Genomic DNA, 26,294 nt, shown 5'->3' with positions numbered 1-26,294 from the left:
TAGGAAAAATATAGAAACGGAGCCAAAACTACTTTTAGTATTTATTAAAGCGTGTGCCAACGATAGGAACCCTGTACCAGTTATGGCTACATTTGTTAACTTCGGTTCCTTTTCGCACTATTTGCATGCATTCCTTATGGGATTAGCCATAACTGGTACACTATGGCGAAAAAGGGTGTATGGAAGCCGAAATTTTAAGGAAAATGATTTATTCCTTCCATAATTTGAGCAAAATGTGGAGTTTAAATGAGTGTAACCATATTTTGTGAACGTGATCTGTTGTCCATATTTTTTTTCTTGTTGATTTACATCGTTAAAGGGTGAAAATCAACTATGGCGAATAATTGGTACTATAGCCATAATTGGAGCACTTACCCTACTATTTCCGACATGCTCCGGCTGCTGCAGAGAGTACTGAGAGAGACAACGGGGAAACCGCAACAGCTGCGAGCAGCCGTTCGTTTAGCTGATGACGGAGAATGGCTGGCATGATTTATAGCAGATGCATGTAAATTTAACGCGGATATGCTTTAAAATCTGTAAATACGCCACCTTACCAGCAGCGGGCTGCTCGGCTGACGTTAAATGTTGGTGATCTACATTTTTCTGCCGCAAATTTCAGTTGATCTTCAATTTATGTGCTGTTTAACCACAGAGAAACAGACGTAACTCTTAGAACAAATTTCATTAAAAACATCGTCACGCAAACGTGATCGCCCAATGCTAAATGTACTGTGTTTGGCCAGGCCGCCACTAGATGGCGCTAGTGAGCAAACGTCAAACAGGAGCTAAAACGATACCAGCGCCGCGGGTGGTCAATCGACCTAGTCCATCCAGGGTTTTTTTTCTTCAATAATTCCTCCAGGCAATCCTTCTGGCACCAGTGCACAGTGGTGCGTTGCTGAACAAAAGCCAGCCAAAACCTCTTACCCAAAACCCTCAAAAACATATGGAAATCATGAAATCTATCGCAAGTTTTCGCAAAATAAATCATACACCAATCGAAAGCACTGGTCTTAAAGCATTGTCCAGTTAGAATCCGGACGCAGATAGTCACTTATATCTCAGAGGTGGAATAACAAACAGAAAAGGTGAAGCCCTCAACACAAAGATAATTTACTGTAGTTTCATGGAAAAATATCATTAAAATTATTTAATTAAATTTTTAATACATTTTCTCATTTTTTCTGTGATTACTTCCTTAAAAATCTGCACAATGGTAGTAAATTTTAACATCAACCCCTTCGGCGGATTTGTTTAACAATCAGGTCATCTCTGTAGTGTCCTGAGACCCTCTACCAATCTGATTAGGATTCCAAAGAAACTTTGCCAAATATTTCTCTTCTTGCGAAATTAAAAGCTATTCAGTGAATTCCAAAGAAGTGAAATTTGAGTGTTTTATCGTTAATAAACACTACCCAACATTGATGACACCACTGCACATCTCAGGCTGTCGTGATAGCTCACCAAATTAGCTCAAACCTCTGCAGATCCCTTGTGTGCATTTTTGAAAAGCAGCACGCGATTCTTGAGGTTATCATCTTTGTACACATTTGGTGTCAAAATCGTGATGTGAGAAAACGATGTCCAGAGCTCAAACTTCCTGGCAAATCTTGGAATTCCAAGCAGATTTATCCATGAACATAAACTTCAATCTTCCTTGGGCACTTCCTCATGGCATGGTTAACAACATCTGTGCACATCACACATAATGGTTGTGGAGACATTAACATTTTTCGCGACTGTCGTACCTGACCACGCTTAATTTTCAGCGTGTTTGTGCAAGATTTTTTTCCTTCACTTGTCTTCAATCTGAAATAACTTTTCACTCGTAGCAAGAAAATCGATGAAATTTTCACCATCAATAGAGGACTTGTTTATGATCAGACTGCTGTAAAAAAATATGATTATGATCATTGAGAGCGTCACAATAAATTATCCTTTGCGTCCGGATTCCAACTGGACAATGCTTTAGGCTTACAAAATCGCACAACCACACCGCGGGCGCGCACGTCCTACTATAGTTTTAGATCAATTTCGACTCAAAAATGGGTAATTTTCAAGAATATCGAAGGATAACTCATTTTTAGGCAGCTTTTTCACAACTTAAATGCCATACAGATTGTACGGGATGGCAGTGGACTGTATCTGCGCTGGCTACGTTGTGGTGCTCGCGTTCCGCTCAGGAACCGAGCCGGGTGGGAGCAGGAACCCTCGCGTTCCTTCCCAGGATGATGGCCACACGTTGGCCGGGCTTCGCCTCATGAAGCCTCGGTGGTTGAGCTGGACTAGCTTCCGCTAGCAGCAACCTGATAACTCTTTGAGCCTTGATAAAGGCTGTTGGTGAGGAGGAAAACAATTTCCGAACAACTCCGTTGCTCCGAATAACTCTAGGAAAATTATTTCTGAACAACTCTTTTGGTGGAATCGGGGGTGTTTCAGAAGCGCGATGACCAGATGCAAACACAGGAGATTTACTTAAACTACTCTATATTATTCATTTCTCTCCACTTAACTTTGATGTACACTCTTCGGTGGTTCGCAGAAAACTGATGCTGCTGTCACGATGCGCACTGTATTTATAGCCCCGATCCTACTCGAGGTGGAGCCACGCGCCGATCACGCTAGCAGCGCACCGCCGTTCGTTGCTGTCGACGGGATCATGCGGTCCGCACGTGGAACCCAATCGTTCTCCTTCGCTTCGGCTTCGCTCTCGCTGTTGTGTGATTGTCTCGACGACGGATGAAAGAATTCTGACGCTGGTTGCTGTTTGACTGTTGGTTTTATTGTCGCCCGTTCGCTGTTCGGGCTCTACTTCGTCGTCGTCGTTCGATCGTCGCTGGTTGGATGGGCGGAGCTCTCGTGTGCAAATGTGTAACTGCCACTGCTAGACGCCGCCGCTGACTGTACTTCAGTTTGGCTGATGTCAAACTGAACATTCTCCCCCCGGCAAAAAGTGGAAGTTTGGAAATTTGGATCATTGTCCAAAATAGGCAAAGGCGCAAGCTTATGTATAGGTCGTCTAAATGTACCAGTCTTCGTTCGAACGTCTACCACTCTTACCAGGTTATCGGTTCCCGGGTGTACCCTTTCTACCCGACCCAGATTCCAGCACTGTGGGGGCAAATTGTCATCCTTCAGGAGAACAACCATTCCCGGTTGGATGTTAACTTTCTGTTTGGTCCATTTGCCTCGCACTTGTAATTCGGTGAGATACTCTCTCGACCATCGTTTCCAGAAGTGTTCGCGAAGCTGTTGTATGTGTTGCCAGTGGGACAAACGATTGGTCGGGATACCTACTACAGACGGTTCGGGAATTGCTAATAGTGGACGGTTGGCAATAAAATGTCCAGGGGTCAACGCTTCAGGTTCCGTTGGATCGTTAGATTGGGAATAAAGTGGTCTCGAGTTGAGGATTGCTTCAATCTGGCACAACAGGGTGGATAGTCCGGAGAGTGTTAGGGAGGTGGATTGGTAAACCCTTTTGAGCACTGTTTTAACACTTTTCACACCGGCCTCCCAAAGTCCTCCGAAATGTGGCGCATTTGGGGGAATGGTCTTCCAAACGAACTGCTTTGCTTGGCAATACTCGAAGATCTTGTTCTGGGTCGTCTCCTCCTTGAAAAGCCGATAGAGCTCCTGCAATGCTGACCTTGCTCCGATGAAATTGGTCCCGTTATCGGAGAAGACTTCCTTCGGATATCCTCGTCTGGACACGAACCGTTGAAAAGCCGCAAGGAACGAGTCTGTGGACAGATCTTCCACGGCTTCCAGATGCATGGCCTTTGTCACCATACAGATGAAGACACAGATGTAGCCCTTTACCGGAGTCGCCTTTCGAACTGACTGCTTGACGTAGATTGGTCCGGCAAAGTCAAGCCCAACTCTCTCGAAGACTGGCGCTGAGTTAATCCGATACGATGGTAGGTTTTCCATCTGCTGATCAATCGTGGTAGGATTCGTCCGGAAGCAGGTAACGCAGGTTCTCAGCACCTTCCGAATTGTCGATCTCGCGTTGATCAACCAGAAATGTTGTCGCAAAAGGTATTGTACCATGGAGTTTCCGGCATGGTGATTCTCTCGATGGACGTCGTTTATCAAACCGTGCACGATGGGGTTGTTGCTTGGCAATATCAGCTGGTGTTTCACTCCGAATGGAAGCTGAGACTGACCAAGTCTACCTCCAACTCGCAGTAAATCCTCGTCGAGAAATGGTTTCAAATTGTTAAGACGATGGTTGGGTTCGTCTGCTCGTACACATTCGATCTCCTTGGCAAACTCCTGATGTTGAATGGCTCCAACGATCAAATTTGATGCCGCCCGTAGTTCAGGAATAGTGAGATACCGAGACATCACTCGATCAGCCTGCTTCTTTCGAGCGTTCGAAATGAAGCGTAGCATGTAGGCAACAATCCGTTGGCATTTCCGGAACGAAGCAAACTTTGTCAACACAGGGAATTCCTCGTAGTTCATGACCGACAGTGCAGCTAGCTCAACCCTGAGTTCGGGAATTTCGCAATCTTGGAGTGACTGTGGCCGCTCTTCTGGGTAATCCACGAAGCACAAAAACTGAGGACCATTCCACCATTGCTCGTTGTTAGCTAACTCTCTTGCAGACTGTCCTCGAGATACAGTATCGGCGGGGTTCTGATCCGTGCGAACATATTTCCAAACGTGACTAGTATTCGATGTGATCTCTGTAACTCTGTGGCGGACGAAGGTTTGGAGATTGCCAAGCGGTTTGTGTAACCATGCCAATACAACTTGACTATCCGACCAGAGAACGATGGAACTGAAGCTCATCTCCAACGCTGCTTCGACCTTACTAATCAATCTTGACAAAAGAAGGGCTGCTAGTAATTCTTTTCGAGGGATTGTCAGGGGTGAAATCGGTGCAATTTTAGACTTAGCGCTGACCAACTTCGTCGATGCGGTGCCATCAGGGAATATTGAGCGAACATACACGCATGCCCCATACGCCTTCTGGGACGCGTCCGCGAATCCGTGCAATTCGTACCGCACCGCTTTGTTCGATAACACATGGCGTGGAATGCGAATTTGCTCCGAAGTTGGCAGTGACATCAGAAAGTTCTCCCACTCGTTCAGGAGGGTATCGTCTAACGGATCATCCCAATTCAGCTTGCTGATCCACAATTTCTGCATGACTATTTTTGCCAGTACCACCACTGGAGAAATAAGTCCGAGCGGATCGTAAATCTTGGCAATCTTGGACAGGACTTGACGCTTGGTGGGTCTGCTGGCCTTTTCTGAAGGGGATGATCGGAACAAGAACTCGTCTGTGGAAGGATTCCACATCAATCCCAAGGTTTTGATGACCTCGTTGAGGCCACTTTCGCTGAAAGATGCGCAGCTGTCTCGATCTTCACTGGGAATGGGCAATAGGAGCTGACTAGTGTTGGATGACCACTTGTGAAGGTGCATTCCACCGGACTGGAGCAAGGCTATCAGCTGATCTCGAAGCTCACATGCTTGTAGGAAATCGTCGGAACCAAAAAGAGCATCGTCAATGTAGTCATTTTTCTCGACAACGGCGGAAGCGAGCGGAAAGGTTTCTCGTTCATCCCGTGCAAGTTGCAGCAGAGATCGCGTGGCCAAGAAAGGAGCTGAGGCCGTTCCGTACGTCACAGTAGTTAGTTCGAGAACACGTAGTGGGTCTTGGGGCGACTTTCTCCAAAAAATCCGTTGTAGTGGAGTGAAAGCGGGATCTACGGCAACCTGGCGGTACATTTTGGCTACATCGGCGCTCATAACGTATCGATACCTCCGGAACCGTAGGATGATAGACAATAAATCGCTCTGAACGTTGTATCCGGTCATCAAAACATCGTTGAGGGACAATCCGGCCACCTTTGCAGATGCGTCGAATACCACCCGGCATTTTGTAGTTGTGTTCAATGGGCGGAGGACGGCATGGTGGGGAAGATACCACTTCAAAACTCCAGGGGGATCGTCGTGTTCTTGGACCTCCCGGCAGTGCCCAAGAGATTCGTACTCGTCCATGAAGGCATCATACTGGGCCTTTAAGTCTGGATGACGTTGTAGTTTAGACTCCAGCATGAAAAATCGTCGCAAGGCCATGGTACGGGAATCCGATAGTTGAGATGCGTTGTCCTTCAATGGGAGGTGAACGATGAAACGACCGCTGTCGTCTCGACGATGGGTTGATGCGAACTGCGATTCACACTGCTCTTCCTCACTGGACAGAACCACCTCCGAAGACACACCTTCAACTTCCCAAAATTTCTGCACAAGCTCTTCAACGGGGTCAACTCGAACGGCACAGGAATTCAGCACAAGATTTGAAGAAAAGTCACACAACTTGCCCCCGACTAACCAACCAAGCTTAGAGTCGTGAAGGCTAGGGAGATTATCGTCTATTTTCAAATACCCTGATTTCATAATGTCATAGAACCAGTCCATTCCAATGAGCAAATCAACATGGCTAGGTTCATGGAAGGATGGATCAGCCAGCCTGAGACCTTGAGGAAGTTCCCAATTCTCCAAATTTATCTTAACCGACGGAACCTGACCAGTAATCTTCGGCGAGACCAAACAATTCACCATGAAAGAGAAATCGCTGCATTTAGAGTGGACGTTAATGGTACATTTTTGCCTGATTGTCGACCTTACACTGCCTATGCCTGTTATCGGGACACTTACTTCTTCCACTTGAATACCAAGAGTATTGACAAATGATTGGGAGATAAAACTCACCTGAGATCCGCAGTCTAGCAGGGCTTTGCACACACGAGGCCGCTGTTGATGGTCCAAAACGTTGACAAGGGCAGTGAGCAACACCACCTGGCTCGCTGGGTTCACCGGGTTGTTGGAATGCGCTGCTGTCACTGATGGCTGGTTCTCGGCCGACTGCTGTCTGACAGCCGACGCCGCCGGTTGGGCTGATCCTGGAACTCCATTCGCTGAATTTTCATTCGCAGGCTGCGACGAGATTGCACCACCTTCCAAATGGAGCAGGGTGTGGTGCCGCTTGTTGCACATGGAGCACGACTTCTTCGATGGGCAGTTCTTCACACTATGTCCACTTCTCAAGCAGTTGTAGCACACGTTCTTCTGTTTGGCTTTGGCCAGTCGATCATTCACACTCAAGCCGTTGAACACAGAGCATTTGTACGTAACATGGCTTTCATCACAAATGGTGCACCGCTGATCCGCTGATGGAGGAGCTGTCGCTGCGTTGGCATTGGGAAACGCCTGCTTCCTCGTAGCTGGTTTCGCCGATGTACGCTGTGCCTTGGCTTCTTCATCCGTATCGCGGCATCTCTCCAGAACTGAGACGCGGTCTTTCAGGAACTGTAGGGTGTCTTCGTAGTTTGGGAGTTCTCCTCGCTTTATCGTCGACTCCCATAACCTCTTCGTGGTAGGATCCAGTGCACGTGCGATCAGGTGGACGACAATGAGCTCAGAGACGCCGGTGAACTCTTGGTCAAGGAACTTCAAGTTTTCCACGTGACTAGTGGTAGACTCGACCAAGGATCGCAACTCACCGAAATTCTCCTTTGAAAGTTTCTTCACACCGAGCAGTCCAGCAATATGGATGTCGATCATTCGTCGCTGATCCTCGAACCTTTCCTCCAGTAACTCCCAGGCGTGGGCGTAGTTTCCATCGGCAATCGTCTTCACGTCAATGATACCCGCCGCATCACCGACGAGGGCCTTCTCAAGGTGATACAGCTTGATTCGAGGTGCTTCGTTGGTACGGTCGACTGCATCACGGAACATGATCTTGAACCGTTCCCAATTCTCGTACCTCCCGTCGAAGGTGGGGATGGCACGAGGAAGAGATTGCTGGATGACCAACGGTTGTTGGTTCGCCGGTGGTTGCACTTGTTGCGCCGCAGGTGGTGCGGCTTGAACCTCGAGAAGGGTCTCGAGCATGATGGAAACCTCTTCGTGCAACGTCTCGAATTGCAGGAACTTCTCTTTCTGTTCCTCCTTCTTGTTCGAAGGAAGAATCGCCACTATCTGCTGGTGGTGCTGATGGTACTCCTTGTAGGCACTTTCCACTTTCTTTACGTACACTTTCACTTGAGCGGAAGGCAGCTCAGCCTGGTCCGCTTGGGCTTGGGTCAAGATGTTCTTGATGCGCGTGATGTTACCTTGTGCCATGCCACGCAACAGTACAAGAGTGCTCAGATCTTCTTCACTAGAGCTGGCCATCTTGGACGACTTCATTGGTGTGTGCTTCATTTTTACTGATTTGCTTCCTTCACTTCACTTTAGTTCGTTATAGTTCTCACTAACTGTCACTTGTTCACTTATTGTCTTTGTCTTTCAATCACTTTTGCTAACTTCTCCGTGTTTGCCTCCAATCACCACTCATCCGATCCAACCACCGATCACCGTCGATAACACATTCGGACACTCGCACTCGAGTATCCGGCTCGAAGGACCAATTCCATGTACGGGATGGCAGTGGACTGTATCTGCGCTGGCTACGTTGTGGTGCTCGCGTTCCGCTCAGGAACCGAGCCGGGTGGGAGCAGGAACCCTCGCGTTCCTTCCCAGGATGATGGCCACACGTTGGCCGGGCTTCGCCTCATGAAGCCTCGGTGGTTGAGCTGGACTAGCTTCCGCTAGCAGCAACCTGATAACTCTTTGAGCCTTGATAAAGGCTGTTGGTGAGGAGGAAAACAATTTCCGAACAACTCCGTTGCTCCGAATAACTCTAGGAAAATTATTTCTGAACAACTCTTTTGGTGGAATCGGGGATGTTTCAGAAGCGCGATGACCAGATGCAAACACAGGAGATTTACTTAAACTACTCTATATTATTCATTTCTCTCCACTTAACTTTAATGTACACTCTTCGGTGGTTCGCAGAAAACTGATGCTGCTGTCACGATGCGCACTGTATTTATAGCCCCGATCCTACTCGAGGTGGAGCCACGCGCCGATCACGCTACCAGCGCACCGCCGTTGGTGCTGTCGACGGGATCATGCGGTCCGCACGTGGAACCCAATCGTTCTCCTTCGCTTCGGCTTCGCTCTCGCTGTTGTGTGATTGTCTCGACGACGGATGAAAGAATTCTGACGCTGGTTGTTGTTTGACTGTTGGTTTTATTGTCGCCCGTTCGCTGTTCGGGCTCTACTTCGTCGTCGTCGTTCGATCGTCGCTGGTTGGATGGGCGGAGCTCTCGTGTGCAAATGTGTAACTGCCACTGCTAGACGCCGCCGCTGACTGTACTTCAGTTTGGCTGATGTCAAACTGAACACAGATGATCTTCACATATCTACGAACAAAGCCTTCAAAGCAACTACATATTATAGTTCATGCGTTTATTAAAGCACGGGACACTGGCATAGCTGTGAATAAACATTATAGATTTTGTATGAAGGCCATAAACCACAGTCCGTTCAGGAGGCTGTCAAAAATTCAAATTTCAATGAATCGATCTGAAATTTTGGATTTCTACAGTTGAAATATTTAGGAATCTGACAAAAATATTATATCTACGTGAAAAGCATTTTCATTTTTTAGGTTTCGACCGCCCTCGCACCACTGTGCAGTGCGTCTTCAAGAAAATTCTTCCACACAGTTCGAAAAAAACCTGTAAAATTAAGACGGATCGAATGTAACAAAAGGACCCCGTCATATATGTTGGAAATATGAGTAGCACGTTCGAGCTCTCTCGGCTATCTCAGCTTGTTGAATAGTAGACAGTCAAAGTTAAACTGCTTCTAACCATAACGCACGCATTTCCGACATGCTCCGGCTGCTGCAGAGAGTACTGAGAGAGACAACGGGGAAACCGCAACAGCTGCGAGCAGCCGTTCTTAATAGCTGACGACGGAGAGTGGCTGGCATGGTTTATAGCAGATGCATGTAAATTTAAAGCGAATATGCTTTAAAATCTGTAAACAAGCCGTCTCACCAGCAGCGGGCTGCTCGGTTGACGTTAAATGTTGGTGATTTACATTTTTCTGCCGCAAATTTCAGTTGATCTTCAATTTATGTGCTGTTTAACTTTTTTTTTGCTTTTTTTGCAGTGATATAAGGATCTCTCTCCAGAACTTCCTCCACGGATTCCCCAAGAATTTCACCAGGAGACTCATTAAATTCTCCAGGAGTTTCTACAGGGATGCCACCAGGGATTCATTTACTCAGTTCTCCAGGGATACCTCCGGTAGTTCGTGTAGGAATTAGTACAGAAACTCAACCGGGATTCCAAAAGGAATTACTCCGGAAATTATTTCAGGAATTTCTCCACAATTTACTTCAGAATTCCTCCGGAAATTATTTTACGGATTCCTCCAGAAATTTCTCCAGGACTTCCTCAACAATTTCATCCAGAAATATCTCCGGGGATAGCTTCAGGGAATCTTCTGAAAAATCCTCCAGGAATTGCTCAAGCAATGGATTTTTACCATAATTTTCAACTAGGGAGCATCCACACATGACGCAGCAGTTTTTGGGCAACTTTCAATACCCTCCTTTCTCGTGGTCTACTTTCATGGCTAGTAGCAATTTCAGAGACTCCCCCCTTATAATGCTAAGTCATTTATGAATGGTCCCCAAGAAAATCCTGTAGAAATTATTACACACACTTAAAACAGAATGCCGAGATCGGCTGTGCGAATCTCGGTTAAAGTTCATTAGCTGAAATCTCGGCTTAACGCTTGACGTTTAATGTTTGTTGATAGCGGCACCCATGGGTGCTGCTATGAATAGACTTGACTTTTTGCTGATATCTCAGTTAAATTTCGATTGCCGAGCGCTCGGCTGTGCAAATCTCGGCAAAAGAATGGAAATTAGCCGAGCTCAACTTAGTGTGCAGGATTTTTTCCAAGAATATCTCCATGAATCTCCATGAAAACTTTAAGTTCCACCAGGAATTCATCCAGGAATTCCTCCAAAAATTCCTCCAAGAACTCCTGAAGGAATTTTTCAAGGTGTTTTTGCAGGAATTCATGCAGGACTTACTCCAGAAGTTCCAGAGTTTTTTTTTCAGAATTTTTTTCAGGATCTCATTCCTCCAAGAATTTCTCTTAAAATTTCTTCAGGATTTCCTCCAGGGATTCCCCATTTCAACAAGGAATCACTGGAAGAACATACGCAGGGAAATCTGAAGGGTTGTTTTTAAATGAGGCCGATACAATTTAAATTTTGACTATTTGTCTCCCCCTGCCCTTCAACAAATTTTGGCTGGATTTTGCATTTTGAGGGGGCAGCTAAAAAATATTTATCAAAATATCTAGTTTTGCTAAAAAGGGCCCATATAGCCGAGGTGGTAAACGCACGGGTATTCAGCATGACCATGCTGAGGGCGACGGGTTCGATTACCGGTCGGTCCAGGATCTTTTCGTAAAGGAAATTTCCTTGACTTCCTTGGGCATAGAGTATGTTCGTGCCTGCCACACGATATACGCATGCAAAATGGTCATTGGCAGAGGAAGCTCTCAGTTAATAACTGTGGAAATGCTCATAGAACACTAAGCTGAGAAGCAGGCTTTGTCCCAATGAGGACGTTGCGCCAAGAAGAGAGAGAGAGAGTTTTGCTAAAAAATTCTTTAACAAATCCAATAAGTTTGCATTTGTTAATCGATTCAAGATCTTTTGTCAGTTAACAAAAGATACAATATTCCAGAATATGTTAGCTATTTTTTAAGAATTCCATACAAGATTCTAGGAGGTGTCTGTCATTTCTGGTAGTTTAGTCCATGGTCCATGATGCTATTTTGGAAACCAATCCACTAGATGCCAAATCCACAATATTTTCTATAACTTTTGGTCAATTACACAAAAAAAATATGTTAAAAACAAATAATACAACAATAATTTTAATAAGTGTAAGAAGGGTTCTGTTCACCATAGGTGGATTAAATCGGGTTTTATATGTAGAATTTAGTAAAAAAAATCAATGTTTTGATATAAAAAGATCTATCTAATATATTGCACATGGCTTTTCTCATCATGTTCATACTCCTAAGAATTCAATATGTGATTGTTTTGCCTTTCTCGTACACCAAGGTGTACCGAAAGGCTATATGTTCACTCCAGAAATGAAATTTTGATAGAATCCCCGGAGGGCCAAGCCTTATATACCAATCGACTCAGCTCGACGAGTTGAGATGATGTCTGTGTGTATGTATGTGTGTGTGTATGTACAGTGTATCAAACAATTGTCCGTACAGTAATTTATTGGTCAAAATATTTTTTTATTCAAATGATCATAGCTTTTTTATACGTCAATCAAATACGCTGAAATTTTGATCAATTATAAATCATATATTGATGCTCTATTGGTAAAATTTTGAGCGAGATCGAATAAGTTTTCGGAAAGTTATAAAACTTTTAGTAAAACTTACAAGATTTTTGAACACATTTTTTAAACATTACAACTCAATATGTACTCGATGAAACTTTTTCCATTTTTTTTTGTGATACAGCTTATACCTAAAGCTTTCATATGCAGCTTCGTTTGAGGTTTTATATTCACTACAAAAAGTATAAAAAATATGTATATGTTCAGAGTCTCATTTGGAAATTTATCATATTTTGATCAATAAAAGTGCCAAGTGTTTTCAACGTTTTTGAACTCTCCTCATGTCATATTTTTATACAGGACCTACTAAACTACATATGAAGAGTAGGTCCTATGTATTTTTCGTTCAGATAATGTACTTTTATTGGTGGAAAACGTTTGGCAGATTATATGTGCAAAATAAGATAAATTTTTAAACATCGTCAACTACATAAGCACATTTTTCATATTTTTTGTAGTGAATATAAAACCTCAAAAGTAGCTGCATATGAAAACCTTAGGTATCAGCTGTAACACAGAAAAAATTAAAAAAGTTTCATCGAGTACATACAGAGATATAATGTTTTAAAAATGTGTTCAAAAATCTTATAAGTTTTCCTAAAAGTTTTATAACATTCAGAAAACTTGTTCGATCTCGCTCAGAATTTTACCAAGATTGGTCAAAATTCCAGCTTTTTTGATTGACGTATAAAAAAGTTATAAACATTTGAATGAAAAATTATTACGACCAAAGAATTGCTGTACGGACAATTGTTTGATACACTGTATGTGTGTGCGTGTGTATGTGTGTATGTGTACAAAAATGTCACCTCACTTTTGGATAGTAAATATCATCCGATTTCAACGCTTTTGTTTTCAATCGACGCGGAATATTGTCCCATTGTTTCCTATAGAAAATGGTTTGAATCGGTCCAGCCGTTACGGAGTTATGGCCATGTAGGTGTTCCGGACCGGTACCCCAGGAAGGGGCCAGATATGAAATTGCAACAAACCCATGCATGCGACCCATCAAACCACGTCATTTTCTATTATCTGATGAACGGTAAGCAGGAAAATAGTCGCGGACTATATCTGAACCGGTAGTGTTCCGGGACCGGTTCTGGGTGTCCCGCCGGAAGTGGCCAAATATAAAAGTGAACCAAACCCATGCATGCGACACATCAAATTGCAGCTTTTTGTATAACCTGATGAACGGTAGACAGGAAAATAGTCTCGGACCATATATAAACCGGTAGCATACCGGAACCGGTTTCGGGTGTCCCACTGTAAGTGGCCAAATGTAACAGTGAAACAAACCCATGCATGCGACACATCAAATCACCGCTTTTTCTGTAACCTGATGAATGGTTAACAGGAAAATAGTCTCAGACCATATCTGATCCAGTAGTGTTCCAGAACCGGTTCCGGGTATCCCGCCGGAAGTGGCCAAATATAATAGTGAACCAAACCCATGCATGCGATACATCAAATTGCCACTTTTTCTATAACCTGAGGAACGGTCGGCAGGAAAATAGTCTCAGATCATATCTGAACCGGTAGCATCCCGGAACCGGTTCCTGGTGTCCCGCCGGAAGTAGCCTAATTCATACATGCGATACATCAAATCGTGGCCTTTTCGATAAATTGTACGATCAGCAAGAAAATAAGCTAAGCCCACATTAAAAACTACTGATAGTGTTCCGGAATCGGTTCAATTTGTCTCGCTGAAAGTGGCCGAATGTAAAAGAGAACCAAAAAAATATTCGCGACACATCAAATTTCTTTTAAGGTATCCTGATGAACGGTTACCAAGAAAAAATATCTCAGATCATGCTTGGGAAAACTAGTAGTGTCCTGGAATCAGTTCCCGGTATCCCTCTGGCTGTGGTCAAATGTAGAAGGGAACCGAACTCCATGCATGCGCTTCATCAAATCGCGGTTTTTTCGATAAGCTGATGAAAGGTTTTCAAGAAAATCAGCTCAGATTACGTTAGAGACCACCGATAGTATTCCACAACCGGTTTCAGGTGTCCCGCCGGAATTGGTCAAATGTAAAAATGAACCATGTAAATTTTCCGGAGCCGGTTAAGGGTGTCCCGCTGAAAGTGGACATACATAAAAGTGAATCAAACCCATGCTTGCGGTACATCAAAATGATTTTTTGTCAGTAACCTGATGCATGCATAACAAGAAAATAGGCACTACCGGTAGTGTTTTTAGTACCGGGTAAGCTGATTAACAGTTTTCATAAACTCAGATCACATTTTTTTTCCGGGGGTCTTGTAAGCAATACAAAATAGACTCAGTCTACATGAGAGGCTACTGGTGGTGTTGCAGAAGCAGCGTTGGGTGCTTTAGCGGAATTACGAAAGTGAACTAAATGAATGCAAGCGATAGATATGTGCAAGAGAACCAAAAACATAAAAAAAAAACTAAAGCGATCTTATCAAATCACACCATTTTAGATTCCTGAGACGTAAATTTACAGTAGGATGGATCAACGTTGCGCATCAGCCCGGAACATTCTTTTAAATATTTATTTGCATCTAAAACTACTGCGCAAAATTTTGATGCGACTGGAAGGCGAGCTCTGTAATGTGGTTGATATTTGAATGTGATATAACATTGGCAATTCAAATTACTACATTACAAATTCTACATGAATTTTGTAACCAATGATAATAAAATATAGCATAAAGTGTGCAGATAAAACTTTAACTTCAATCACTTTAGCTCTAAGTGATCTGTGAAAAAAGTTTATTCCTAGCTAGTAATTGTCATCTTGGTATGAATCAGCCTCCAGTGAAGGTGGTCAAGCAGTCAACTGAAAGTATTGATACTTTCAGTTCTGCCCATACGTTGAACATAACGTCGGAATAAGTGTCCCAATTCTATGAAGACCTCGATAAAATTCTTGATTTTCTAAATAAAGTATTCTCATGATTCAGAAATTTTTAGGTGGTACAGTCCCAGATCGCTGTTATAAGCATTTCCCCCTTCTCGTCCGTTACCAAATCACAGAGATTTGGGGCTGAACACTGATTCTAAGGCAATATTGATTGCGTCGACGGAAAGATCATGAGTACATAGGCCAATAGTACACAGGGTCAAATATTTGACATGGAAAGAACTCAAGAAACAACATCAGTTTGACACTAATGAAAATTCGATCGAGTCAAACAAGATGTTTGAGCATTGGTTTCTTTTTGGACAAATATTTGACCCTGTGTACTAGCAGCTATATTCGACGAGAAAGGCACTATCACCACTAGGTGGATAAATCTGGTTTTTTTTTAAAGATTTGATAGGTTTTTCAGGGAACTATCAAAGTCACCCCAAAATGAAAATCTGATTCTCGCTCATATGGAACCCTAAAAGTCACCCAGAATATTCAAGAGTCTAGAATCTTTTAATTGCAATTGATAACTGATATCCCAGTACTTGTTTAAAAAATATAAACTTAAGAGAAATACTGTTGCATGTATTAGGAAAATTCACTGAAAAACTATCAAACATACCCCGTTTTACCGTAAATGAAATGCCTTTGTAAGTGCTGGAAATATGTTTCCCACCTGAAATAACCATCCAAGAATGCGAAAAATTACGTAAAATTTTTGCAATGTTTTAAAATTTTAAGTTTATTTTTTTAAGTTTTAAGTTTGACAAATCCAAAGAAAACTCCTGAAGCTATGCAGTAGGCCGTCCCTTATTTTGCAAAATTTAGAAATGTTATAAGTTCGTTAGTGGAAAATGATCGTTTTAGCTAAAAAATGATCGTGTCAAAATTAAAAGGCCGTATCTCAAGGCTAAGTGGTCCCTCAAGGGGCCTAAAGTTGTCAAAAATTGTATGGGACCAAAAAAACATGAAATTTATTTCGACAAAACAAATACGCTATTCCACTAAAACCGGTGATTTTAGGACCCTGAAGGGCCAAAAATGTGCTTAGATTTGTGATATCTCTACTCGTTTCCAAGATATTGACAAAAAACAACTTGTCATCAATAACTCTTGAGACAGATGATCATCATTTTCCGTTATTTTAAACAAACAAAAATGACCATCACGTCGACCAATTTCACCAGAAATCACGGTACCTCAATGAATTCTTCTAGGAATTACTCCAGGCTACTTATTATCCAAGAAATTCTCCAGGATTTTTTCTAAGAATTTCTCTAGGAATTTTTCAAGGGATATCTCTAACAATTTCTTCAAAATTCCTACAGAAATTCCTTCAGGACATCCTGCGAGTTTAAGAAATGTATGGGAAAAACCAGATAAGTCGACGTACCAAAATCCGAATGTGCAACTCGACCGTGAAACTTGTGCTGCTATACACCAGTGAAACCTGATGTGTATCAGTGGAGAACACTCAACGGCTGCAGGTCTTCATCAATAGATGCCTGCGATATATAATTCGTGCATGGTGGCCTTACAATTGGATCTCCAACGTGGAGCTCCATCGTCGATGTCATCAAAAGCCGATAGCGACAGAAATTCAGGAGCGAAAGTGGAGGAGGGTCGGCCACACTCTACGCAGGGGCGGAAACGAAATCTGCAAGCGTGCGTTAGATTGGAACCCAGCAGGTCTTCCAAGAATAGCTATGATAATTCCTTGTAAAATTCCTACAAAAATTACTTCAGAATATCCCTCAGGAATTACTCCAAGAATTTCTCCAGGAGTACCTTCGAAAGTTCTTCTTCCTACAAGAATTATTTATTTAGTATTTTTTCAGGAATTTCTCCAGCAATTTTTCCAATCTTTTTTTCATAAATTTCTCCAAGAATTGTTCCAAGAATTTCTACAAGATTTTCTGTAGGCTAATATAAATTTAATTTGGACTTTTTGTCAAGAATCTCTGGCGTATTTTTGTAAGGAATTTCCGGGAGATTTTTTGGAGAAATTCATGGATAAGATTGCTCTTATCTTTTGACAGATCCAGTGGATAACTGACACTGAGGAAGATTATAAGTGTTAGTCGAAATACGCGTATCTGTCAAAAACTAAGCAAAAGAGGGCGGAATTAAGAGGTACTGAAGGTATTTGTGAAGAAATTCGTTGAATTTTTGGAGGTACTGTTTCAGAGATGAGCCAGCCTAGGGCTGCAAATCTCTTAAATAAAGATAATAATAATAATAATAATAATAATAATAATAATAATAATAATAATGGAGGTACTGCTAGAGAAATTCTGGGAGGAGTTCCTGGAGCATACTTGGAGGGAGTCTTGCCGGAAACTGCTGGAGGAATTGCTGCAGGCATTTCTAAAGGATTTCCTGAAGAAATTATTGGAGAAGTTTCTGAAGGAATTCTTAGAGAAAATCTTAGAGAACTTCTTGGAATTTTTTTTTGGAAAATTCCTGGGCAATTCTTGGAGAAATTCCTGGAGAAGTTTTTGAAAAACTTTTGGAGGAATTCTCGGAGAAATTTCTTAAAGAATTATTGGACGAACTCTTAGAAGACTTCTTAAAAGAACTCCTAGAGAAATTCTTGAAGGTATTTCAGGAAAAATCTCTGAAGAAATTCATGGAGGGATCCCTGATTGATTTTCCGGATAAATCTTTGGAGATATCCTTGCAGAAATACTTGGGGAATTCCTGCAGGATTTTTTGGAGGTGCTCCTGCAGGAATCCCTGGAGGAATTCCTGTAGGAATACATAGAGGACTTCTTAGAGGTATCAAAACCTAGAGAAACGTTCAAAGGAATTTCTGGATGAATGCCCGCAAAAACACCCGGAGGAGTTTATACAAAATCATGGCATGAAATCACTTTCATACATTACATTGTTATAATGATATACTTTGAGAACATTTGATATGAGATCCCATTTCTTATTATGAGAGGCGCAGCAGTTTTAACCTTTTGACGGATTTCGCGCCAACTCGAACAAATGTTGGCAGCACCCTCTCAGATTACAACGAAACTTTCTTGGTGTGTAGACCTTGCCCAGATAAGCCACTTTGCATACTCATTTTTCTATTTTTTTTTCTCGACTGACTTTTGAAAAGGGCTACAAGGCAGCATCACATCCAACACCGCTGGTTGGCCATACTGCATATTGAGCAGAAAATGCCAAAGCTTGGGCTCACGAACTAATTGTGAGCACTCAGCGCAAGCAGTCAGAAGTGAAATATATCTCCCTCTGACTGATGTTAACTTTGGAAATAGATATTTGTTTTCATCCGGCTGAGCGGAGAGCATCTCTTTAATCTCTGCTATTATTGTGGAAAGATTATCTACGTTCAATGCAAAAGCATTGCTCACGATAGCACCTTGTCGATTTGGAACAGTATAGGCAAACGCGCCAGTGATCTGCTGCTGAGTGCCATACAGACGCGAGGGTCGCGAGCGATCGGTCCGGGCCAGTTGAGCATATGAGTTCGGCTGCTCAAATGAGTTGGTATTAGCTAATCCGTCGGTAGCTGGTTCACCCTGGGAAGAATGTATGGTGATGCTTGTTTTACAGCATATGGTGATTTGCTTGACTTTAGCTGTGACCTTGTCATGCCTGGCGGACTTTCTTCGTTCTGAGAGCTGCTTTTGCAGCAACCTATATTTGTTTTGCAGTGCCTGTTTCTCCTGTTCTAGTGCCCTTCTTGCCTCTGCCAATTGGCGCTGCTGAATTTCGCGCTCTTCCTCAATCTTCTGTAGTCGGAGGGCAATACGGGTGGAGACACGGCTGTTCGTTGCTACGTTCACTGGCAAGAAACATTGTCGATTCAACGATTGATTGAAATAATAATCAGGGCGCAAAGAATTGTCGCAGCTTCCTGGGCGGTCGGAGTGCGTTGAAATGTCGCAGCTTCTCGGTCGGTCGGGGTGCGAAGAAGTGCCGCAGCTTCCCGGTCGATCGGGGCGCGTAGAAATGTCGCATCTTCTCGGTCGGTCGAGGTGCGAAGAAGTGCCGCAGCTTCCCGGTCAATCGGGGCGCGAAGAAATGTCGCAGCTTCTCGGTCGGTCGACGAAGGGACGAATGACCGAAAGGTTAAAGTCCCTCTAAAAATCAAATACACACATTCTCGGTCGGTCGGAGTGCGAAAAGTTGCCGCAGCTTCCTGGTCGGTCGGAGTGCGAAGAAGTGCCGCAGCTTCCCAGTCGATCGGGGCGCGTAGAAATGTCGCAGCCTCTCGGTCGGTCGGGGTGCAAAGAAGTGCCGCAGCTTCCCGGTCGATCGGGACGCGAAGAGTTGTTGCAGCTTCCCAGTCGGACTACATTCGGCGATTCCATCGCGTCGAATTATCTTTTAGTTTGTTACGGCGAAAAAGGGGTTCCGAGAGGGGTAGTGTGAAGCTCGAAGCCGAATTCTTCTGAGCAGATCGCAAACTCCAATCTGTGGGTGCGAGTACAGCTAAAAGCTGAAATTTATTGCCTGATTATTTCAAGAAGTGTTTACAATTACAATCGTTACTCACATAATTCGGTCAAAGCGATATCAGACTGATTTTCATTCGTTATCCGTAACATTACTTTAGATCCATCTGTGATAGTTTCTGTGATATATAGGCTAATTCAATTATATCTTTTCATAAGCACAATTCAACTGTTAGAATTGTACGCCTTTGCACGTCACTACACAAATCTACTTTGACAGATCTCTCTGTCATTTCTCTTCTTAATGTTCATATCATTTACTTGCAGTGCTGCCAGCGGCAACAACCTGCAAACAAGTTATCTACTACCTTCAACCCAAATGAATACTTGGTGGTGAATAAAGAGGGTGCTCGTGGATAAAAGGATAAAACATCGGATAAAACATATCGACGAAACGTTGCACATCTGAAGCGGATTGATGATTACAATGAGGCCTCGAGTAGCCGTCAAGAGACAGTAGCTCTTTCTGAACATCAAGAACTGGTGAACCCTGAACTGTCCCCGCCGATTGATCAAGCAAACAGTTCCAGATTAAACCATTCTGAACATTCTAGGACCCGACGCCAACTAAAAGTTCCTTTGAGATTTAAGGACTACAAATGCTAGGAGATTTTGCGTTTACGAGAAAAAAAGAGATGTGGTGCCTTGACACTGCACCCGACAACACAGCGATACATCAACCATGGTTTGTGAAGTAGAGAGAGATAATCTTCGCGAGAGGTAAATAATAAACGTGTCTTTCTGAACTAAAGATTGAAACAGTATTCTTAGTAAGTTAACTAAACTAGAAATCCCCGAGAGTACCACACCCATAAACATCAATTGGTAGACGTATTGCCTAGTGAAAAGACAACGCAGATGGGCGAAAGCCAGGGGATGCGTTGATAATAGCAGAATAGCAGCAGAATAGCAGAATAAGCTTAGGGTGGTTCAAGAAAAAACGGTTTCTGGCGTTAACTTTTTCAGTTTCGATTTTTCATCAAAGTCGCCCAAGAAACACTTGTAGATCATTTGAAGACGCGTCGTTTCGTGCGCTGAGATCTATCTTTTTTGTTTCAAATTTCACATCAAAGTTGTTTAAGAACCAGTTTTAGAGCTTTAAAAAACGCACATTTTCGTGCGATAAGAATGTTGCTACGTCATTCCGTTCAAAAGATATTGATAATTTTCTAGAAAAAATAGGCACTTTTCAAGTATTTTTCACTTGAGTTACAAAAATAACACCCCTCTATTTTTTTGATATGTTTTATAACAACATTTTTTCTTTTGAATGCGGGCAAAAGATATTTTTTTATGTTTGCCCCAACCCGTCATAACACCTTTTTTAAAAACTATTATTTTTTAAGAAAAATGCCTATAACTTTTGAACCAAAAGAGATAACGATCATCTCAGCGCACGAAACGACGCGTCTTCAAAAATGCTCTACAAGTGCTGCTTGGGCGACTTTGATGAAAAATCGAAACTGAAAAAGTTAACGCCGGAAAACCGTTTTTTCTTGAACCACCCTAAGCTTATTCAGAAAAATATCTCTAGATCGGTCAATTTTAAAGCTACATAAAAAGTGTCTTCGGCAAACTTGCACAAAATTGATAGATTTTACACTTTTTCGAAGAATGTATACAGTTATTCTTGCAAATAAAAAAGTTTGCTTACCAATTTATTCGAAAATATGGACCACCCTAATTTTCATGTATATTGAAAAGAGGGCCTTATTTTTAGAAACAACTTTGTAGTAGACCATATTTTCCTAAAAACTCATTTGAAGGCGTTGAATGCATCTTTCCTCGTAAATCTGGACCATTGTGCAATGTTTGGATAAAGAAATCATCCCGAGCTTACTTAGTATTCTCACATTTATAAATTTGTTTTTTTTTTTTCACTTTCTACGTAGTTTATGAGCAGTCCCTAATTTTAAACCAATGAAAATAGTTATTAGAACTTTTATTATTATTCGAATCATGCGATGGCTACAAGTACACATGAACCTCTAAAGCAAAGTTATAAAAAAGAGTGCACGAAATTAGGGACCCACACAAATTGTGGGTTCCTAATTTCGCCAACAACATAAATGTTTAAACAAAATAAGAAAAGAACATTTTTAAGAAATTGTTCTTGCGTATTATAATGAATCATATTGAATGGAAAGATTCAAACATAAATTGGAATATTTACTTTTGCTAGAGATCAAAATACTTGTTCAAACCCGTAACGTGGGTAGATCACCTTGGAATGGTGCGTTACGGCGTAAGATCTACCATACTATACCAAATTTTAATCTTGCTATTTTCCAGTCTGGTTAATTTAAATGCAGGATCAAGATTTGGTTTACTTTTTTTACTGTTTTTTTTATTCATTAATTGTTTTTTATTCTATTTTCGTAATTTGTTTTTCACTGCTAATATACCGTTTGTTTCAGAGGAATGCAGGTAAATTTGTCCTATGTGTAAATAACACAATTTACAAAAAAATATTACTGTTGTGAAAGTATCACCATTTAATACTATTTTCTATTTCAGATTTACAAGCAGCGATCAAAACGGCAAAAGCATCTCTTTTTTAGAAAGATTAAGATTACCGTACGATTCAGTGGCAGGGAGACCACGGTGTCCGTGTCGATTTCTTCGAGCCGAGTTTCGTAATTTCGCGTGTTCTGTTTCTTCGAGTACAGTTTCGTAATTTCACGGGTGTTGATGAGTGTTTCTTTCGTTTCTTATTTTCGCGAACCTCGTTTTACGCAAACTATTTTTGATATAAAAAATTATATGTCTGGAAGCCATCTGGTAGTTAAAATACAGTGATCGGGGCGTGAGTGTGGTATCCGGGATCAGCCGTACGACGCCAGCTAGCAGTAGATGCGGTTTTGTTTTCTCGAATTGATTGTGCGGTGGACACTATTCCCTGACATGTCGCGTATATGAGGACGTATTCAATTTTCCGCGAGTGCATCGTTCGTAGCAAAACAAGAATCGGTCTGGTGATTGCAGCAATTTGTTTATCAAAACAAAGCCCCTAACAAATCATCCCTTCCCGTATCCAAACTCCCAGTGATTACTCGTAGTAACGCAGAGAATTCCTCGGTTATTGGCCTAAGCGAGAATCACGTCATCACTTCCTTCCCTATCCTCAATTGACCTGCATTCGGACGCGGCTGGCGCTGGTATTGCTTTTTAAAAAAGTATTGGGATGCCAGCATTTACACAATGAGGAGAAGGCTAGTCCCAAGCATTATCTATTGGTTCTTTCTGTAAATGCAGCTGTCCTTGCAATAACAGAGGAGCAAACGCGGGCGGTCAATCATGCTCATGCTCATGCTCATGCTCAATCAGGATTCTGAGCTATGAGGTTTTTAAAATTTGCTTGTTCACTAGCGCTGCCTAGTGGCAGAACTTCGAAACAAGTGTCTCGTTTTATGTAAGTCTGTGCTATACTGATCAACTTTGCCGAAGACACCATCTTTCTATGCAGTCATGATTCTAAGCTTTGAGGCTTTTAAAATTGGCATGTTCACTAGTGTCGCCTAGTGGCATAATTTCCTAACACGTGTCCCATTTTATGTAAGTCTGTGCCATACTGATCAACTTTGCCGAAAACACCATCTCTCTAAGTAATCAGGATTCTGAGCAATGAGATATTTAAAATTGGCATGCTCACTAGCGCCGCCTAGTGGCAGAATTTCCAAACACGTGTCCTATTTTATGTAAGGCTGTGCCATACTGATCAACTTTGCCGAAGACACCATATCTCTAAGTAATCAGGATTCTGAGCTATGAGGTTTTTAAATTGGCATGTTCACAAGCGCCGCCTAGTGGCAGAATTTCGAAACAAGTGTTCCGTTTTATGTAAGTCTGTGCCATGCTGATCAACTTTGCCGAAGACACCATCTCTCTAAGTAATCAGGATTCTGAGCTATGAGATATTTAAAGTTCACTTGCGCTGCCTAGTGGCAGAATTTCAAAACAAGTGTCCCGTTTTATGTAAGTCTGTGCCATACTGATTAATTTTGCCGAAGACACCATCTCTCTAACTAATCAGGATTTTGATCTATGATGTTTTTAAAATTGGCATGTTCACTAGCGCCGCCTAGTGGCATAATTTCCAAACACGTGTCCCATTTTATGTAAGTCTGTGCCATACTGATCAACTTTGCCGAAAACACCATCTCTCTAAGTAATCAGGATTCTGAGCAATGAGATATTTAAAATTGGCATGCTCACTAGCGCCGTCTAGTGGCAGAATTTCCAAACACGTGTCCTATTTTATGTAAGGCTGTGCCATACTGATCAACTTTGCCGAAGACACCATATCTCTAAGTAATCAGGATTCTGAGCTATGAGGTTTTTAAATTGGCATGTTCACAAGCGCCGCCTAGTGGCAGAATTTCGAAACAAGTGTTCCGTTTTATGTAAGTCTGTGCCATGCTGATCAACTTTGCCGAAGACACCATCTCTCTAAGTAATCAGGATTCTGAGCTATGAGATATTTAAAGTTCACTTGCGCTGCCTAGTGGCAGAATTTCAAAACAAGTGTCCCGTTTTATGTAAGTCTGTGCCATACTGATTAATTTTGCCGAAGACACCATCTTTCTATGTAGTCATGATTCTAAGCTTTGAGGTTTTTAAAATTGGCATGTTCACTAGCACCGAGGGCCCATATAGCCGAGACGGTATTCAGCATGACCATGCTGAGGGTGACGGGTTCGATTCCCGATCGGTCCAGGATCTTTTCGTAAAGTAAGTTTCATTGACTTCCTTGGGCATAGAGTACCGTGATTTCGGGTGAAATTGATCAGTGGGGTGAAATTGATCAACGAGAGGACTCTTTTTATCTGTTAAAAATAAAGCTTTAAACTTAAAACAATTTGTAAAGAATGTTCATCATCTGGCTCAAGAGTTATTGAATGATGATTTTACATGTTTTACAGCCAATTAGTCACATATTTCTGTATAATATTCAATATTTTCCGAAACTGCTTGTCAGGCGAACTTCAAAGACACTTTCAAACTTTTGTTACCGTAGCTGTATCGCTAATGTAATGAATATTCGAATAAATCTTTCTAGCAGCCAAGTATTCGCTGAATCTGATTTTGTCATCAAAAGTTCTATAAATACTGAAATTAATGCAAAAAATTGTAGTTTTTCAGAAGTTATAACATATTTAGAACGGAAATTGCATACTTCAGGCGTTTTCTTAAAATTTATTTAACTTAAAACTTGTATAATTAAAAATTTAGTAGACTTGTAGAAATTTGGCATAGCTTTTTGCATTCCGGGGTAGTTATTTCTGGAGGAAAAATTATTTTCAGCACATATAATAACATTTCACTGACTGATCAATTTCACCCCGAAATTAAAATTTTTGATTTTTTATTTCAAATGATATTTTTTATAATAAAATGATTTGCAGTAGAATTTTTGACCTCGTTGACTGATGAAAACCATGGTTGTACTTGTTTTAAACCATTTAATTTAACCATATCAATAAGTGTTCAAAAATTATTCGCCAAAAACTACGAAAAGTGATCAATTTGTGGAGCGGATCTGGTTGGATGGTTAGAACACTTGACTATCACGCCGAAGACCTGGGAACGAATCCCACTCCCGACAAACTCACAAAATGTGAGTTTTCTTTCGAAAGGGAAGTAAAGCGTGGGTCCCGAGATGAACTAGCCCAGGGATAAAAATCTCGTAAATACAGATAAAAAAAAAGTGATCAATTTCACCCGAAATCACGGTATCTTCGTGCCTGCCACACGATATACGCATGCAAAATGGTCATTGGCAGAGGAAGCTCTCAGTTAATAACTGTGGAAGTGCTCATAGAACACTAAGCTGAAAAGCAGGCTTTGTCCCAACGAGGACGTTACGCCACGAAGAGAAAGAGAGAGAGATATGTTCACTAGCGCCGCCTAGTGGCAGAATTTCGAAACAAGTGTTCCGTTTTATGTAAGTCTGTGCCATGCTGATCAACTTTGCCGAAGACATCATCTCTCTGAGTAATCAGGATTCTGAGCAATGAGATATTTAGAATTGGCATGTTCACTACCGCTGCCTAGGGGCAGAATTTCAAAACAAGTGTCCCGTTTTATAAAAGTCTTTGCCATACTGATCAACTTTGCCGAAGACACCATCTCTCTAATGTCGTTTTCGTTTTTGTGGCGATGCTGCACCGCTTCGTGCTACACTTTTCACTACAAAAACGAACATTTTCGGTGCAGTTGCATTAGTGTGCGTGAATAAAAACCAAAATATTCACAACTTTGCAAACTTTAATTGGTGGACACGGTGTACACCCGCAATACTCTCGAATTTTTGAGTGCTGCACTATCTTGAGCAGTGTAGAAAAAGTGCTACACCGGTGCAGCACGAAAATCAAAAACGAACACTTTCGATGCAAAAGTGCTACACCGGTGTAGCTCCACCGCAAAAACGAAAATGACATAAGTAATCAGGATTCTGAGCTATGAGGTTTTTAAAATTGGCATGTTCACAAGCGCCGCCTAGTGGCAGAATTTATTTATTTATTTATTTATTTATTTCATGTAGTCAATCATCAGTAGACCATTTCAATACAATTTGAACTTAAAACTAGAACTGTTTGCTTATTTTATTTTTAACTACGATTTGATGTAAATATTTTT

The 26,294-nt window shown here is 41.9% G+C and overlaps 3 protein-coding genes across 3 annotated transcripts in view; 1 reads left to right on the top strand and 2 right to left on the bottom strand.

The window, feature by feature from the left end:
* The window catches only part of LOC134290572 (uncharacterized), a 36,738-nt gene extending 34,436 nt beyond the window's left edge, over window positions 1-2,302 (top strand). Inside the window, exon 5 of the mRNA XM_062857734.1 lies at window positions 2,122-2,302. Within this exon, the coding sequence (XP_062713718.1) occupies window positions 2,122-2,302 (181 nt within the window). The remainder of the gene's footprint in view (window positions 1-2,121) is intronic.
* Window positions 1-26,294, bottom strand: part of LOC109425056 (uncharacterized) — a 149,314-nt gene that overhangs the window by 55,193 nt on the left and 67,827 nt on the right. The window lies entirely within an intron of this gene.
* On the bottom strand, window positions 2,594-8,229 carry LOC134290571 (uncharacterized). Its single transcript, XM_062857733.1, has 3 exons — window positions 6,736-8,229; window positions 3,064-6,558; window positions 2,594-2,839 (listed from the first exon to the last, which is right to left on the bottom strand). Exons 1-3 carry the CDS (start codon window positions 8,227-8,229, stop codon window positions 2,594-2,596), a joined length of 5,235 nt encoding a protein of 1,744 aa, XP_062713717.1.

The sequence above is a fragment of the Aedes albopictus genome, chromosome 3, assembly GCF_035046485.1.
Source record: "Aedes albopictus strain Foshan chromosome 3, AalbF5, whole genome shotgun sequence".
Lineage (NCBI taxonomy): Eukaryota > Metazoa > Arthropoda > Insecta > Diptera > Culicidae > Aedes > Aedes albopictus.
The sequence above is the reverse complement of the archived record's forward strand: the minus strand, read 5'-3'. Positions and strand labels throughout refer to the sequence as shown.